This window comes from Apodemus sylvaticus, chromosome 6, assembly GCF_947179515.1.
Source record: "Apodemus sylvaticus chromosome 6, mApoSyl1.1, whole genome shotgun sequence".
Taxonomy (NCBI): domain Eukaryota; kingdom Metazoa; phylum Chordata; class Mammalia; order Rodentia; family Muridae; genus Apodemus; species Apodemus sylvaticus.
In genome coordinates this window covers 31,779,611-31,796,061 of record NC_067477.1, presented here as the reverse complement: position 1 = coordinate 31,796,061, position 16,451 = coordinate 31,779,611, and the positions used below count along the sequence as shown (strand labels likewise).

At 39.4% G+C, this 16,451-nt stretch overlaps 1 protein-coding gene across 1 annotated transcript in view; it reads right to left on the bottom strand.

The window, feature by feature from the left end:
* The window catches only part of Cep128 (centrosomal protein 128), a 376,076-nt gene that overhangs the window by 236,212 nt on the left and 123,413 nt on the right, over positions 1-16,451 (bottom strand). Inside the window, exons 16-17 of the mRNA XM_052186712.1 lie at positions 14,021-14,119; positions 12,429-12,593 (exon numbers count right to left, since the gene is read on the bottom strand). Of these exons, the coding sequence (XP_052042672.1) occupies positions 12,429-12,593; positions 14,021-14,119 (264 nt within the window). The remainder of the gene's footprint in view (positions 1-12,428; positions 12,594-14,020; positions 14,120-16,451) is intronic.

The window sequence follows — 16,451 nt, the reverse complement described above, 5'->3', positions numbered from 1 at the left end:
TTTCAGATATCTCACAACACTTATGCATTCTCTATATGAGTCCCATGACCATCAACCTAAGATGTAAGTTTACCCATTCCATGTAACAGCAGTACTGTGGTTGGACTGGGCTTATAGCTCCCAAGAGTTCCCATGTCGGAGGTGTGGTCTATGAGTAGCTCATAGGAGATGAAGATCACTGGGGATGCTATCCTCAATCAAAATATACATTGTTCTCAGACACTGTCTTGCTTTCCCTACAGGGCTGAAGAAGTTAAAGCCTGACCCATGAGGGTTTTCTGTCTTCCTGATTCATCTGAGATATAACTTGCACACGCTCCCACCATAATTTGATGAATCCGCAGACCCTCACCAGACTTTCTAATCATGAACTCTCCAAAAATATCTTTTCCTTACATATTATCTAGCTTCAGGTTTTTTGTAGAAATGAGAAAGAAAAAATGGCTAATATAAGAAAAAACACTCTATATAAAGCATTCTTCTGTGTGTTAGGGAGGGTAAACAAGATCCAAAGTCCCCATAGATCTCTCAGGAAAATCCATCACTTCTGTTCTGCCCCATTTTTCAAAGTTGGAATGTGTGAACACTGCTTTGTAGCACACAATGACTTAGTTCTTCCCCCAAATTTTATATTAGATGTTTCATACCTTGGAGGGGCAGGGTAAATTCTGAGAAAGGGTGGGACAAGAAACGAATTACAAGTTAGTTCAATCATTCTGTCAGATTTAAAACTATGTGGGTTTATAAAGTTAGGCAACACTATTTGGCCATTATTCTGCCATTCCAAGATATTCTGGTAAATTCAGAAAGAGCAACATCCTGTCCTCCTACAAAAAAAATATTACCATATTTTTAAAGAACAGAGGTAAAAAATACAGTGTTTTAGAAAAATCCAGCATTTTAGAAAGTTCCTAGGTGTTTTCAGGGGAATGCAAGCTAGCCGAGGCTTAAGGGATGGGAGTACCTGATTTGAATGGAGAGGTGATCCAGGGGCTTGGCTGGCAGGCTCTCCTCGAGAGAAAGGAAGTTGAACCTGTAATTTCGCCGAGGACTATGTGACATTTCTTAAGTAGAGGATGTGGGCTCAGGCTTCCCCAGAGAAGATCAGGTGGAGAAGAGGAAGCCCCGCTGGAAAGGGACTGCTCCATTGTGTGCAGGGCTCAGGGAGCTGTCCGATCACCATAAATACCGACCTTAATATTACTAGCAGGGTATCCCAACATCCACAGGCACAGGGACACAGACCTGTGACCTCAAAGACTTGAAGACTGAGGCAAGACTTGAAAGTCAAACTCCTGTCTTGCCTACATGGCAATCCAAGGCCAAGGGGAGAAAATTAGAGATATTTTGTCTCAAAATATGAAAAAATGAGAAATATTTTTAAGGAAATATATCTATAAACTGAGTGTGGTAGCACAGGCCTTTAAGCCCAGCACTCCAGGGCCGGAGGCAGGAAGGTCTCTGGCAGTTCCAGGCTAGCCTGCTCTACACAGTGAGTTCCAGGGAGCCTGCTCTACTTAGTGAGTTCCAGCACAATCAGAGATGCACAACAAGACCTTGCCTCAAAGAAAGAAATTAGGGGAAGAGGGATTGAGGGACAGAGAAAGGGAGGGAAGGACAGAGGGACAGAGGGATGGAGGGAGGGGAAATATAATGGAGGCTATAGCTCGGGGGTAGATAATGTATCTACCATATGCAAGGCCCTGGGTTCACCCCGGTATCACAGAATGCCATCCATTCACAAAAGTTTCTGAGATACCCTCAGTATCCTTCCCAAACTGCCATTTTGTTTGCAATATGTTTTTAGCATGAAATTAAGAACAATTTGCACACCTTAAGAAAAAAGGAATTTTAAATAATGTATGCTCATAGCCTAGGTAAATGATTAATTTTCAAAAGTAATCACTGAAAATTAACTTCAATAAGCAAGTATGACATTTTTCCATCCTCAGACCATCTTTACGACGTTGGTGGAGGAGAGATAATAAGTGGAAAACACAGGGAACCATACACTACTAAAGAGTGAAACTGAAGCCAGTGAGATTTAATTAAAATTTATTGGGAGTATGGGTTATTAAGCTAGAACTACACATATCAGCCAAGATGCTGTGATGAAGAATATTCTGTTACTCAGGGAAACGGCTGACTCTAGCTGCAAAACCAGACAGTATACGGCAAATGATAAAACACTCTTGAACCAAAATTGGACCTGTCTATCTACCTGACTCTCTAAAAAGGACTCGTATTACCTATGACACTGGTGGCAAGAAGCTGAGGCACACTACGAAATGCCACCATGAAGAGAAGAGAAGGCATCCACTACCAGGTTTATTAGAAATATGAAAACAAATTTAGCAAAGCAAACATAAATTACTTTTTGGGAATCCTTTCTAGAGCTTGTCACATTGGAACTATTTTGTTCAAACCTAATTAAACGCAGGTATTACATCATAGTAAATTCTGTGAATTCAAAGTATAGCCATATACATGTCTGGTGATATTAAAAAAATAAGGAGAAAAAAAAAAGCCAGTAAGGTTGCTCTATGGGCAAAAGCACTAGTTTAGGGAACCTGAGTCAAATCCCCAGAACTAGGGTAAAATTAAAAGGAGAGAACAGACTCTACAAAGTTATCCACTGGCCTACACAGGCGCACACACACACACACACACACCAATGCACATGAACCACACGTACATACATCATATAAACACAGAAAGACACACAATAATAACAAATTAAATAAAAAAGCAAAGCAACTCAGGAAATCAGCTACAACTTCATAATCCAATCTTAGCCCTCTGTAGAGCGACAGTGCTGAGGAAAGAAGACAAAGAGAAGAAACCCTGAATGGCAAGAGGTCTTCACTCATGCTAAAGTCCAGGAGCATGCAGGTTCCTCATCCACACAGACACCACAGTGACAACAGAAGACTGCCACAGGCCGCGACCAGGGACACGGGGCCATTGCCACAACATTGCATATGACCTCACAATATATCACCTGCCACCATGTGCATCCCGGGTCTGAATCCTCACCAACCTGAGCTCCTTTGAGCCAAAAATGCTACTTCTCTTTGTTGACTAACAGAATATAATAAATACCAATCAATTAATAAATTATTTTCTATTTCTTTACAAGCATTTTCTTAATGTCACCTCTTAGGTGCCAAAGATAACAGATCTCAATTATGCAAGAACACTGGCAAGGAGTGAGGGCACAAATTCTTTGAAGCCACGTAACTTCTTGTCTTTCAGGAAGTTTCTTTAGGGTATTTTGTCACTAATTAATTTTGAACTCACATGAGGACATATGGGGGGTTTTTTTGCAAATATTTAAACAAGCAAAAGAAAGAACACTGTAATTCTACTAGACAATTGGTGTTCTAAACCAAAAATGTGATGTTGTATGTTACATATGCATGCAGTTCCTTCTCTTTTAAGGAGGTACTCTGTATCATTTCCTCCTAAGGATGATGGAAGCTCCAGTGAGCAGTGCTAGAAGAGTTGGCCTAAGATGCTGAGCCAAACAGCAAGCGCTAACAGAAGGACAGACAGCACACTAGAACGCAGTCTGTCTGCCCCCCTCCTCTCCCCCCCCCCCCCCCGTGCATTTCAAATCCCAGGTGGGAATTGCCCCAATCCACAGAATTGCCTTCAACAGACTTAAGAAGTTATCCAAAAAACAAACAAAGTAGAAATTCAAATTTAAACTTTCAACCCCCATTTAAGGAAAATTAAGCTTGGCTCAGCCTTTTAGATCTCTCTTCTAAGACAGTATTGAGTAATACAAAGATCATTACCAGCATAATCAAAGGGGGTGGAGTGTGCATTGGAACATTCCTAAAAAATTAATATTCATAGTTAGAAAAGAGAATACCTCCCAGGGGGTACTTTATGCATTTGCTATGAGGATCATCCTGTGATTATTACATATTTCTCTCAAGTAAATGTCTAGAACAGAAATAACATTTGATAGTTAAAAGTCATCTACTTCTGATGCATTTCGAGTTCTGAAACAAAATATGGACAGGAAAAAAAAACAAATGGAGTTTTAAATAGTGCACTCAGAATGTGTGTTGCTTAATTTTCAGAAGAAAAAATTACATGGTATCTCAAAGAGCAACATGTGAACACTTAGGTATGTCTTACAAACCATGGGCTCTCTTCCTCCCCTTTTCCCTTAAAGCATTAGTTCTCAAGAAAGACAAATGGGGAGAGGTGGACAGGAATCACCAAATCGCATAGCTAATGCACACAACAAAAAACACCTCCTGTTCATTACAAGTAAAATCTCCACAGCACTGCTTGGTGATCATCTAATGAGAAAATGATTTGAGTCAATGAGCACTGTACACAGCAATAATAGAAAAAGTTAATAAAAACAAACCTAGGCAGCCATCTTGTGTTCCCTTATAGGGTCAACCAGGGCCGGAAAGGCCTAATTAACATCCAAGCAATCACTGAAACGGGTGTGACGTGTAATCTTCATAAGGTCCTGGTTTGTATACCATAGCCCATCATACACAGGATTACTTGGCCTAATATGTACTGTGGGGATCAAAGGCAACTGCAGGAAAAAAACAACTCAAACTGGTCTACAGAGTGAGCTACAGGGCTGCAGAGAAGAGGCCTGGTCTCTAAAACAAAACAAAAACCAAAGATTCCTGGAGCGTGCTGCCTGACCACTCTAGCTAGATCAATGGGTTCGACATCAGTAAAGAGACGACCCAGTTACAAGGAAATAAGGTGAACAATTGAAGAACATACCCAGGGTATGCTCACTTCACTTTTGCATCCTGATTTTTTTTCTTAATAACTGATATATAATATCATTCAAGTGTTGGGTCAGTTAATTATCTGCTACTTAGAACTTAATAACGTATTCAATTAAATTATAAATTATTCAAATAACGAATAACAAATAAATGATTTAATTACTGACCACTGAAAAAATATTTTGTTTCTCTTTTAATTCTACCATTGTCACTTTAACTCACTGTTTTTAAAAAGACAGGAATTTAACAAAAATTCTTTCAAACATCTACTTAGAACAGTGGTTCTCAACCTTCCTAATACTGTGACCCCTTACTACAGTTTGGCCCTTTAATACGTGTTGTGGTGACTCCCCCAGCCACAGTTGTTGCTACTTTACAACTGTAATTTTGCTACTATTATGAATCATAATGAAAATATCTGATATGCAAGAAATCTGATATGTAACCCCAAAGGGGCTGCAACCCACAGGTTGAGAACTACTGATTTAGAGTCTCTGACCTAAGGTGTTATCCACTTAACATGTGATAACTATAGCTTTTTTGCTACTAACACAACTTACAAAACAAAAAATTTTAAAAATACTTAAACTACCAAAGAAAGAAAATAATGTTCTTAAGGTAGCCCAAGGCATGGGACAGGCAACGCTGGCACGAGGTAGCTCATGTGATTTCCTTTATTCTCATTCCTCTGCAAAACTGACATCACAGCTTCTCCCCACTCCCATCCGACAGCTGGGCCAGAAGCAGGAGGGTGTGATTTTGCCAAGAAGTGAGCACTGCACACATTGTACACTCAGATACTTTTCTAAAATGTGAACACTGTAATCATAAGCACATGTCAAAATAGAAACCAACTCCAGTTTTTTACTGACAGACAACACTGACTGTTTTTTATTGTGTATAACACATTTAATGCAGTGTGCACACATTGAAGACTGATTAAACCAAACTGAGAGTTACCTCAGTGGTTATCATCCTTGTTGTGAGATGCTAGCCCTAGCCAACATCTACCCTCTTTACCTCTCCAAAGCACAGAAGCCTGACCTGCTCATTCACTGACCTCATAGAAACATTTTAGAGGGAAATTTCAGGTGTTACTTAGGTTTTTCTAACAAAAATCAATAAATATTTCCCTTCTGAAACATGTCAAAGGAAATATAAAATAGCTGAATTCAAGTACGAACTAGATTCAATAACACATATTCGATGAAAAGATACAAACATGATTCATTTTCCTGACACTAAATAAAGGAGAAAATGAAAAAAAAAATCTGTCTCATACTCTGTCTTCACTGTTTCTCTCCACTGCCAGACAAGCTGTTATATTTTTTCAATTTTAGAGTCCAACACTGAAAATACAAATATGAATGGCAAGTATCATTTGGCAGGATACATTTATATAAGAAAATTATGCTCAGAGCTTTGCCTAATATAGACACCCCTTTCTTTACAAATAACTTAAAAGAAGCATTTCAAAGGAACAAAAACACACCTGTATGAGTCATGATGAACCAATACATACAATTCTATTCCTTGGAAGGCTCAGTTTGTGATGGTATAGCATTTCCTGACAGTTTCATTGAAGTTAATCTCATCCCCATAAAGAGTTAATAGCAGAAAATGAGGCCCTCTTAAAGACAACTCAGGGCAGCTACTAAAATAAGCAAGTATCCTTTATATAGCTGAGCATCTCAGATAAACTCTAACATCTGCAGGCAGACCAGAGAAGGTTCCTACTGAGTCTCATAGAATAGCAAAAGCAGTATCAGTCGCATGTCTCCTACTTCCAAAGGAGACACTGGGCAAGCTGACTCATCTTCAGGAGGGGTTCTATAATGTTTTAGGCAATACAACCTTTGCCTCTAGTCCACTGTTGCCTAATTAACTTAACAATGTTAACACAGAGACTTTGTGGTATAAAACTGAGAAACCTGAGGGACTTTAAAAGGTTTCAAAATGATGGTGGTAGGTACATCTCTCTTCCTCTAGATAGCTCAAGGAAGAAATATATTTAATAATTCTATTTAGGATACTCAAGAGAGAGAGAGAAAGAGAAAAAGAGAGAGAGAGAGAGAGAGAGAGAGAGAGAGAGAGAGTGTTTGTGTGTGTGTGTGTGTGTGTGTGTGTGTGTATACTCTAAAAACATATTACTTCTCATTTTCTGTATACCTGAAATAAAAGTAATCAGTAAAGAAAATCACTAACACTGAAAATAAATCCTTCGGATGTGAGTTTTAAAATTAGAAAAATAACACTGAACATATCTTTTATGTTTTCGCTATTTTTCTCATTGTTTATAAATATATCTGTGGGGTGGAAAGATGGCTCAGACAGTAAAGGCTAGGCTCACAACTCAAAAGATAAATATATCTGCATCAACTATTGGATATATTATTTAACAATATAGCTACAGTACAAATTAAGGAAAGAGTCAATGCATACAGTATCAATATAATAATCTATTAAACACTGTCAGAATTTTAAGTGCTCAATTATTTTTAAAATATCATACAAGCATGCTCAATATTAAAATCTATCTTAATTCACAAGCTACACAATCTACACAATTACTTTGAAACCTCTAACAGCATCATTCATAAACACTACATATTAGAATATGATTTTTAAAATTAAATCGGACACAGTTCTGCATACTTTAGACATTTAAAAGATAGATATTATTACCCACTAACTCTGGTAGATCCTCATATGCAAGTGAAGCCAATATAAATATGTTTCAGATACAGTGAACACTATTGTGAATTTTGAGACAAATGCCAGTAGAATCAAAAGATTAACATCAGCAAATCATTTTAGAACAATGGAAGAAATAAAGAATTTTTCCCATAAAACTTAAACTGAAGAAATAATAAACCTTAATGGCAGTACACATAAAAGAAAATTAATTCTGCAACATTTCAAAGGAGTGTTCTGCCTGGTAAGAAGCTTAGCAAAGTCTGAAATGTATGTGTAACCATCCTGAGGGTTATGTAATAATACTTGTCCCCTTTGTAATGGACAATGAAAAAATAACACTTGACAAAGTAACAAGCGGATGTTAGGAAAAGTACATTTTAATACAGCACATCTCCACTAAATCTGAGTAAGATGCAGAAGGCAGTAACTCAGTGCACACAAAATCACAGCAATCATCCACCGCCAATCATGCCACCTCTGTTGCTAATGCTTTATAGGAATTCTAATGCAGTCTTGCCATTTCTTACCATGACTTATGACAAGAAATAAAGGACACAAACAGAATGGTATTTCAAAATGTGTGTGTGTGTGTGTGTGTGTGTGAGTGAGTGAGAGAGAGAGAGAGAGAGAGAGAGAGAGAGAGAGAAACAGAGAGACAGAGAGACAGAGAAAGAGAGAGACAGAAAGAGAGAGAGACAGAGAGAGACAGAGATAGAGTTTCCACATGTTTATGTTAATGTTAAATATGTACAAGTAAGAATACTGCTGTTATGTGAAGGCCTCCCTTTGGGTTATAGCATGGCCAGAGGACACGCTGTTCATCTGTTTCACCCCGTGGAACCACATCTGTCGAGTCACTGTGTCGCTCCAGCAGGAACTTGAAGGCTGTTGTCAGTCCTTAACCTTTCCTTCACTAACAATAGCTATTTTTTTTTGTCTTATGTTTCTGTTACTGTTGTTTTCCCCTCTGACCATGGTACATGTGGTGTGCACAGACATGTGCCTACCACTTAGCTAGCATGTGTCAGACCTTTGTGCCTTGTCCTATATATGAAAAATAGCCAAGGTGTGATGCCTCTCTTCTGAAAACAACCTCAGCCATAAAACTGCCCATCCATCTAGTTCATTAACACTATACCTTCAAACACTTGTGAATGGACTGCCAGTTGTGTCAGTATCAACTCTGTGAACAATCTGTATCAAATGATCAATACTATAATTCTAAACTTTTCATCATCAAAGTCCTATGGCTTTATTAGGTGACAGCAGACTACTCCTACTCTGACTCCTCCTCCTCCTCCTCACCACCACCACCACCACCACCACCATCATCATCATCTTGTCACTTGGAGGACGAGCAGAAGTGTGTTGTGGTTTGAATGACAATGGCCCCCACAGACTCATCTGTTTGAATGCTTGGACCCCAGTTGGTGGAACTGCTTGGGAAGTATAAGCAGATATGAATTTGATGGAGGAAATGTGTCACTGGGGGAGTGAGCTTTGAAGTTTCAAAAGCACACATCTGGTCCCGTCTAGTTCTGTCTGCCTTGTGCCTGAGGATCAGGCTGGGAGCTCTCAGGCATGGCTCCAGTGCCCTGCTTGCTGACTGCCCTGCCTCCTGTCATGATGACCATTGACTACTCTACTCTGAAACTGTAAGAGAGTCCCTACTTGAATGCTTTCTTTTAAAAACTCCACTGGCCATACTGTCTCTTCACAACAACACAGAAGTAACTGGCTGGCTAGATTTATGTCACCTTAACAAAAGCTAGAACCACTGGAAAGGAAGGAACCTCAATTGAAAAAAAAAATGCCTCTGTAAGATCCTGCTATATGGTGTTTGGGAAGTATAAGCAGATATGGATTTGTTGGAGGAAATGTGTCACTTAGAGTGACCTTTTCACTCTAATTGGTGATTGACAGAGAGCCTAGGGTGGGTGGTGCTATACTTGGGCTGGTGACCTGGGTTCTAAAAAAAAAAAAAAAAAAAAAAAAAAAACAAGTTGAGCAAGCCACCAAGAGCAAGCCAGTAAGCAGCACTCTTCCATGGCGTCTCTCTCAGCTCCTGCCTCCAGGTTCTCACCCTATTTGAGTTCCTACTTTGACTTCCTTTGATGATGAACAGTGATGTGGAAGTGTAAGCCAGTTCGCAAGCTGCTTTTGCTGGTGGTGTTTCATCACAGCATTGTTAACCCTAGAACAGTTACTAAGACTATTAGTATAGTCTATAGCATAATAGTATTACCATTAGTATATGCTGATTGGCTGAGTGCTTGGTTGAATCATTAATCAGCAAGTATTGGAAATTAGCAAAAACAAACAATAATGCCAGTTAATAATGCCACTAACTAATATATCAGACATGAAATGCTAAACCAAGTACTTTATATACATTTTCATAAATTCTTACAAGGAATAAAGGCATTATTATAATCATCTAAAAACAAAACTGAGGCTTGAGTTTTAGGAAACATTAAAAAAAAATAAAATAAATTTAAGAAAAAAATAGTTCAAACTCGTTTATCCACACTCCTAATGCTACTTCTCACAGAGAAAATCTGTTGCAAGTTATTTCCTATTCATTCACACTGAGGCAGTGGGAAGCCAGTGATTGGAGTAGAGAGAAAACAAGGAACTAAGAGAAGTGAGGGGCGGAGAGAGGCTCAGTGGACCAGAGAAGCACAGCAGAGGAGGAGACGCAGATATCCGCACGGCTTCAGATGTATTTCTGGTGTTTTGGAGAGGTTAGAAATATTGGGATAATACTTTATCATTGCAAATTGGCATTATGAAATTGGGAGTTTCTTATGTTAACTATTCAATTTTAAGAGTCATGCTTTACCAGATACATGGATGGAGTGGGTGCCGGGCGGAAGCGTGGGACAACCAATTAACACTATAAAAACCCTCTCTGTGGAGTACAATATAACAATATTACAATTTATTCCAGTGTTTACTAAGGAAATTAATCACAATATATAAATGTATATACCACAAATATTGACTATAATGCAAGATGTATTGTATAAAACCCTTCAGACTCATGGATTCCAAAACCTATTCAACAAAGAAAATAATAGAAGAGAAATCCATTCACACTGAACAAGTCCAGATGTTTTTCCTTGTCATTATTTCCAAAGTACTGGCATATGATCATATGCACTTAGGTGTTATATATAATGTAAAGATAACTTAGAATACATGAGAGGACATATAATTAGATCCCGTGCATATACTGTGCCAGGTTTCTACAAGAGACTTTGAGTATCTAAAGATTTCATGTTTTGCAGGGGAACCTGCAACTAATTCCTACCACCAAGAAAGATATATTTCACACGTGTCCTTTACTTTAAAGTATTAAGGCCATCTTCTCTCTGCCCTGGAACACACAGTCAGAACTTGACTAAATCAAACATCCAAATCCAAAAATTCAAAATCTGAGAAGATCTGAAATTTATACATTTTGAGTACAACAAGAAGCTGACCTCATGCAATGGTTTGCAATCGAAACACAATCAAGGCAAAAGAATACAAAATTGCTTTCAGATTACACATGTAGGAACATAGAAAATAAATGACTTCTGTGTTTGGACTTTGCTCCTGTTTGCAAGGTACCTAATTATGTGCATGCAAATACTCAAAAATTCAGAAATTCAAAAATCAGAAACACTCTGGCTCCAAACACTTCCAAAAACTGGATACTGTGTGCTTAGTTCTAGCGAGTAAAAGAGTCAGTCAGAACTGTGTCTCATCTGTATCCTGCCCTGGGCACTGTGCATGAGTGCATGCTCAATACACAGCAATGTAACTCCATCATTAACTCTACAACTTTGGTTCTAAGGTGAATATCCTATTTCTGTGAATCTGTGCCATACACATCTGGACCATCAGCAACAGAAGTGGTTAAGATAAACTTATAAGTAGAGAAGAGTGAACTTTACATTGTCAACTGACTACAGTTTTTAGCAAAATTTCAAAGATTTATTTTTATTTACAAGTACGTTTAGGTGCGTGGGTGTGCTGCAACATGTGTGGGTGCCTGTGGAGGTCAGAAGGTCTTATATCTCCTGGAGCTAAGGATCCAGGCAGTGTGAGAGCAGCCTGATGTGAAGGAAACCAAACTCGGGCCCTGTGGAAGAGCAGCAAACACTCAACCTCTGAGCTGTCTATCTCTCTAGTCCTTTGGCAATAAACCACTTAACACAATATTCCAGATAACATTTTAGTTGTGGAAAAGGTAGCATCATATGCACAGCAACAGCACACTGATTGTGGACATGTTTAGTATACAGAGTATCAGAGGCAAGCAGTGCAGAGCAGGCCATGCTGGTAGCACACAGTTGGCAAGCATACACACCTGGAATCCCGGCACCCAGGAGGCTGAGACAGGAGGAGAAAGAAAGAGAAAGAAAAAGAGAGGGTGGGAGAAGAGGGGGAGGAAGAGGAGGGGAAGGAGGAATGTTGGGGACAGAGGGAGGACAGAGAGGTAGGCAGGCAAGAGACTACTCTGAAATTACTGAATTTAAAGATATTTAATTGCAAATTCTAAACTAACTTTAACCTTGCCCCTAAAGGTAAGCAAGAAAAGCCTAGTAATCTAAAGGCCTAGCAAGAAACTGAAAACAAATATACTAGACTGTGATTGGTTAAAATAACAAACTCTTTTTCTATGGCCCCAATATCACTTTCCTGAGAGTACTATTTGTTAAGCAACACGCATAAAGTACATTTTAAAAGTTCATTAATGTGGGGAAATGGAGCCGGGGTCGTGGGAGTAGGTCAGGTGGAGAGGCATAGTCTTGGAGGCAGGAGGTGGGAAGATGGGTTGGGGGTTTTTGGGGAGAGGGAAACCGGGAAAGGGTATAACATTTGAAATGTAAATGAAGAATATATTCAATAAAAAAAAAACTATAAGAAAAAAAAGTTCATTAAATCAGAATTCCTTTACTCTTTTACCTTCTCTTCTAGTTCCTCCTTCAGACTCTGGTATTTTAGCTTCAGTTTTTTGTTCTCATTTTCAGTCTGGGTTAATTCCTCCGTCAGTTTCTCACACTGGGATTTCAGCTTCTCTAGTTGACCGAGATGGGCTTTAGCCATATTCTTATCTTCTAAGCTTTCTGCCTGATGTGAAGACAAGGAGAAAAGAGAACATTGACCAGCTGCAGCTAAAGGATACAAAACATAATCCTCACTGCAGCAGCAGCAGCAGCAGCGGGGCAAGAACTGCGAGACTTTCGTGCTCCTGTTCATACACAGAAAACAAACGCAAAGCAAGTGGTCTTTGCATGCGTGCAATACATCTCAAACACTTGCTGGTTCACAGGGACTACGATATGGTGCTGAAGATAATCGATACCAACTCAGTCAACATCAACAAAGACCAAGTATTTCCTGGGTATTTTGGTAAAACAGAGAGACTCACTGCTGAGGAAGGAAGGCATTCCTGGAGAAGATCCCCATAGAGATGCTTCAAGATGATGCTTCTGGCCCGTCAGTTTCCTCATCCACCAAAGAGAAGCTTAACCTTCCCTCCTAGATGTTAGGAAAGACTCATAGGCTTTTCATATAATGTAATATTGGTACTACTCACACAGGACATAAAAGAACAATAGGAATTAATTATCCACCACCAAGAGTAATAAAATCCTTTCTGATCTATATTTATTTGAATATAACCAAACTCAGCACTTTTCATCATTCCTTTTCGAGATTGTAATGTAATTATGATTCACCCTTCCCTTTCTTCTCTCCAAACTTCCGATAATTCCACTTCCACAGTGATTTGGAAACACAAAGATCAAGGACAGCCAAAACAAGAATATGCAGGAGGTGTCACCATACACACAGGATTACAAGTGTCAGCAACAGCTTTCTCACCATTATCTTCTCAACACCCTGAGCAGGGAGGGGCTCACTGCCCCCTTGACTCCTGGTTTGAAATCAAGACACCAGAAGCTCATAGCTTATGCAGGTACAAAGCAAATAACCGCATACAGAGGGCCTGAACCCAGCTATGCCCCCAACTGCCGCGTTCTCAACAGGAATACTGTAACAGGGCTTCGCACACACCTTTGCTGCTGGTGCTCGATGCATGGTGCACACATGTACACTAGACAAACGCTCAGCCTGAGCTAACGGCAGCCCTGCCTCCTTCACTATGATGCCTATTACACGTGGCTAATTAGGTACGTTGGAACACAATCACTGGAAACAAATTCCTGAGAGAAGTTTTAAGAGTTTTAAACAAAATCTATATTTTATTTACTCCACAAAATTCAGCTAAGACCTCATGCTACTTTGAATTAACAAAGGAATTGATTTTCTTTTTATGACCAATCCTGTATTCACAGGCCCAAAATAAATTTACAAAATAAAGTCTCTCATCAGGAAAATTGCGCAATTACAATTTTAAGTTTCAGTAGACTGCTTTTTACTTTACTTTATGCCCTATAAAAAAGCAGAGGTGAATGGGAAAGCTCTCATGAAGGTCAGTGACTCCGAGAGCCTGCTCCGGCCCTCAGTACACAGGGTGCCTCCCCACTCCATACCTGCCCGGCCATGCCTCCTTTGAAATCAGCCAAGATCAAGACATCTTCACCACTAAACTTGCCAAACTTTATGCTAGAGGGTTTTCTTCCACTCAGAGCCTATTTTTAAAGATATCAATTCTTCATTTTCCTTATACTTTAACTGTTTGATGGCTTGTTTTATTTTATTTATATCAGTGTTTCATTTGAGGATTTGCAAAGTCACGTACTCACAATAAGCAAGCAGCAATATTAAAGCATTTCCTTATTCCTATCTCTGTGGCAGAGCAATAAAAGTGACGACTTTACCAACAGCACAGGGCCAACAAAGGCCAAAGCTTGGTCTTCAGCTCTGCACACAAGCCAACAGACCAAAGGGATGAATGGTGCTCTTGGAGAGCTCCTCCACCTACTCTAGCTGGGCAAATCGTTCCCAGTTTCTGGTCAGTAGCATGAAGCTCACCACATCCCACAGTGAACAGTGTGGGCAGCAGAGTTGGACATGAAGAGACCTTCCTTCCGTCTCACAACCACAAGCTTTGCCCCACAGCTCACGACACTCCATGACCATCATGCAGAGCCCAGCCTTCCTGGAGGTTCACATACTCCTCCACTCCTCTCATGCTTGGTGACAGCAGCTGAGGGAGCACTCATACTCTCCACAGTGGTTTCTGACAGACGACAAATCAAATACCTTCGTTGAAGTATCATAAATACACAAATGTCCCCCTCAGAATTACTTAACTTGCTCTGATCCATGTACAATGGAAACCCACTGCATGACCACTTGGACTCTGAATGTATATATAAAAAAAAAAATCTCTAACAAAGGACCTTTACCACAGCCTCTCTCCTTCATTCAGCAGAAAGGCCTGTTCTCCTACTCTAGTTGAATGGCAGTACTCAAAAGCCCCATGCTGATCTATACCAATCTTCCTATCAAATACCTGCCTCCTAGTCTTCAATTCTCATTCTAAGTTCATAAAAAGTAACATTAGTTACCTATCAAACTTCCTACCCAGTTGTTCTCAGTTCTAAATCTTTCCCAGGACAGCCAACTAAGAACTCAAGCAGCTGACTGCATGGGTTCAAATCCTATCTCCACAATTCTCCAGGCATGCTTATGAATCAGTTCCTTGTGAGTGAGAAAACACTGCACATTAGCATGAGGAATAATGTAGTCAATGATCAGCACATATAAAGTCCTTACAGCTATAACTGATACAATGTGCTCATAAATATTTTCTGATGGTCTTATTGCAATGGCCAATCAATCAGCAAGTAATATGAGCTTCATAATTCTAATTCTCATGTTGTTCATGCCTTCATCATTCTAAATGTCTATTGTACTCTATTTAATAAATATTAAAACATATGTTTTTTAGGTCTTTCCATCTCCCATTAGCTTATGTGATGTCATGTCATAGTCCTGCATGTAGGAGACAATAGGTTTTTTTCTTAGTAGCATGCAACATTAGCGCACCTTAAACCATGGTGTCAAGGACTCCTCGTAAGATGCTGCATTTAGTCCTCTCCTCCACTCGGATCTGCCACCTCAGTTAATGGCATTAAAATGGTGACTGCCAAAAGGCTAGCCAAAACACGGAAAGAATCTATAAAGCCAAGCACTATGGGTATCAGCTACTGCAATAATATCTTCTATTAATTGTCAGCACTTTTAAAGTACTAGTCTCATTTCAAGAACTCTTGAAGAAAAATGACTATTGAACTTTACCAATGTATCCAATCATTTACCTATTACACAAATATGTGCAAGGTTTCAGAATATCAGGAATTATCTGGGGCACTGACGGTAACAGCTGAAGTAAACCCAACCTTTCATGAGTTTCACTCTGACTGAGGGAAATTAAAAACTTAATTATATGGCGCATATACCATTTCAGTATGGTACGGAAAAGGCAAAGTAAGGAGATGGATCAATTTAAAACATCTGACAACCAGGCTATATCAAATGACTGCCCTGATACTGATAAGGCCAAGGCCATATGACCTTAAAAACATTTTCACAAATGGGAGATCTCAATCAGAAATTTAACCATGCAGCTTTGATTTGAAACAGAAAGAATAAATTACAGAGGCCTTATGTTTCCACAACCTATGCTGTGTCTCCTTAGTTACCATATGAATAAGGACTGTGGCTATAGCTTCAGTGGCCTTGCAAGTCTTTGCCTTTTGTATTTTAGGAGGTCGTAAATGTTGAATGAGGGTATGGTTCAGGTCCAGGACTTACTGCCACCTCTACCTTTCCTGAACACCCAAAATAGCTAAATGTTCTCTTTAAAGGGCTCCCGTCTTCTGAAATAGATGCTCCCAGGTGGCCGTTATAAACTCATTTCGACCTGGTCAAACAGGGATGAATAAACCTCTTTATTGTTGGGTTTATCTTCACTGCAATGCTTGGGAATACTGAATGATCTCTAAAAGTTTATGC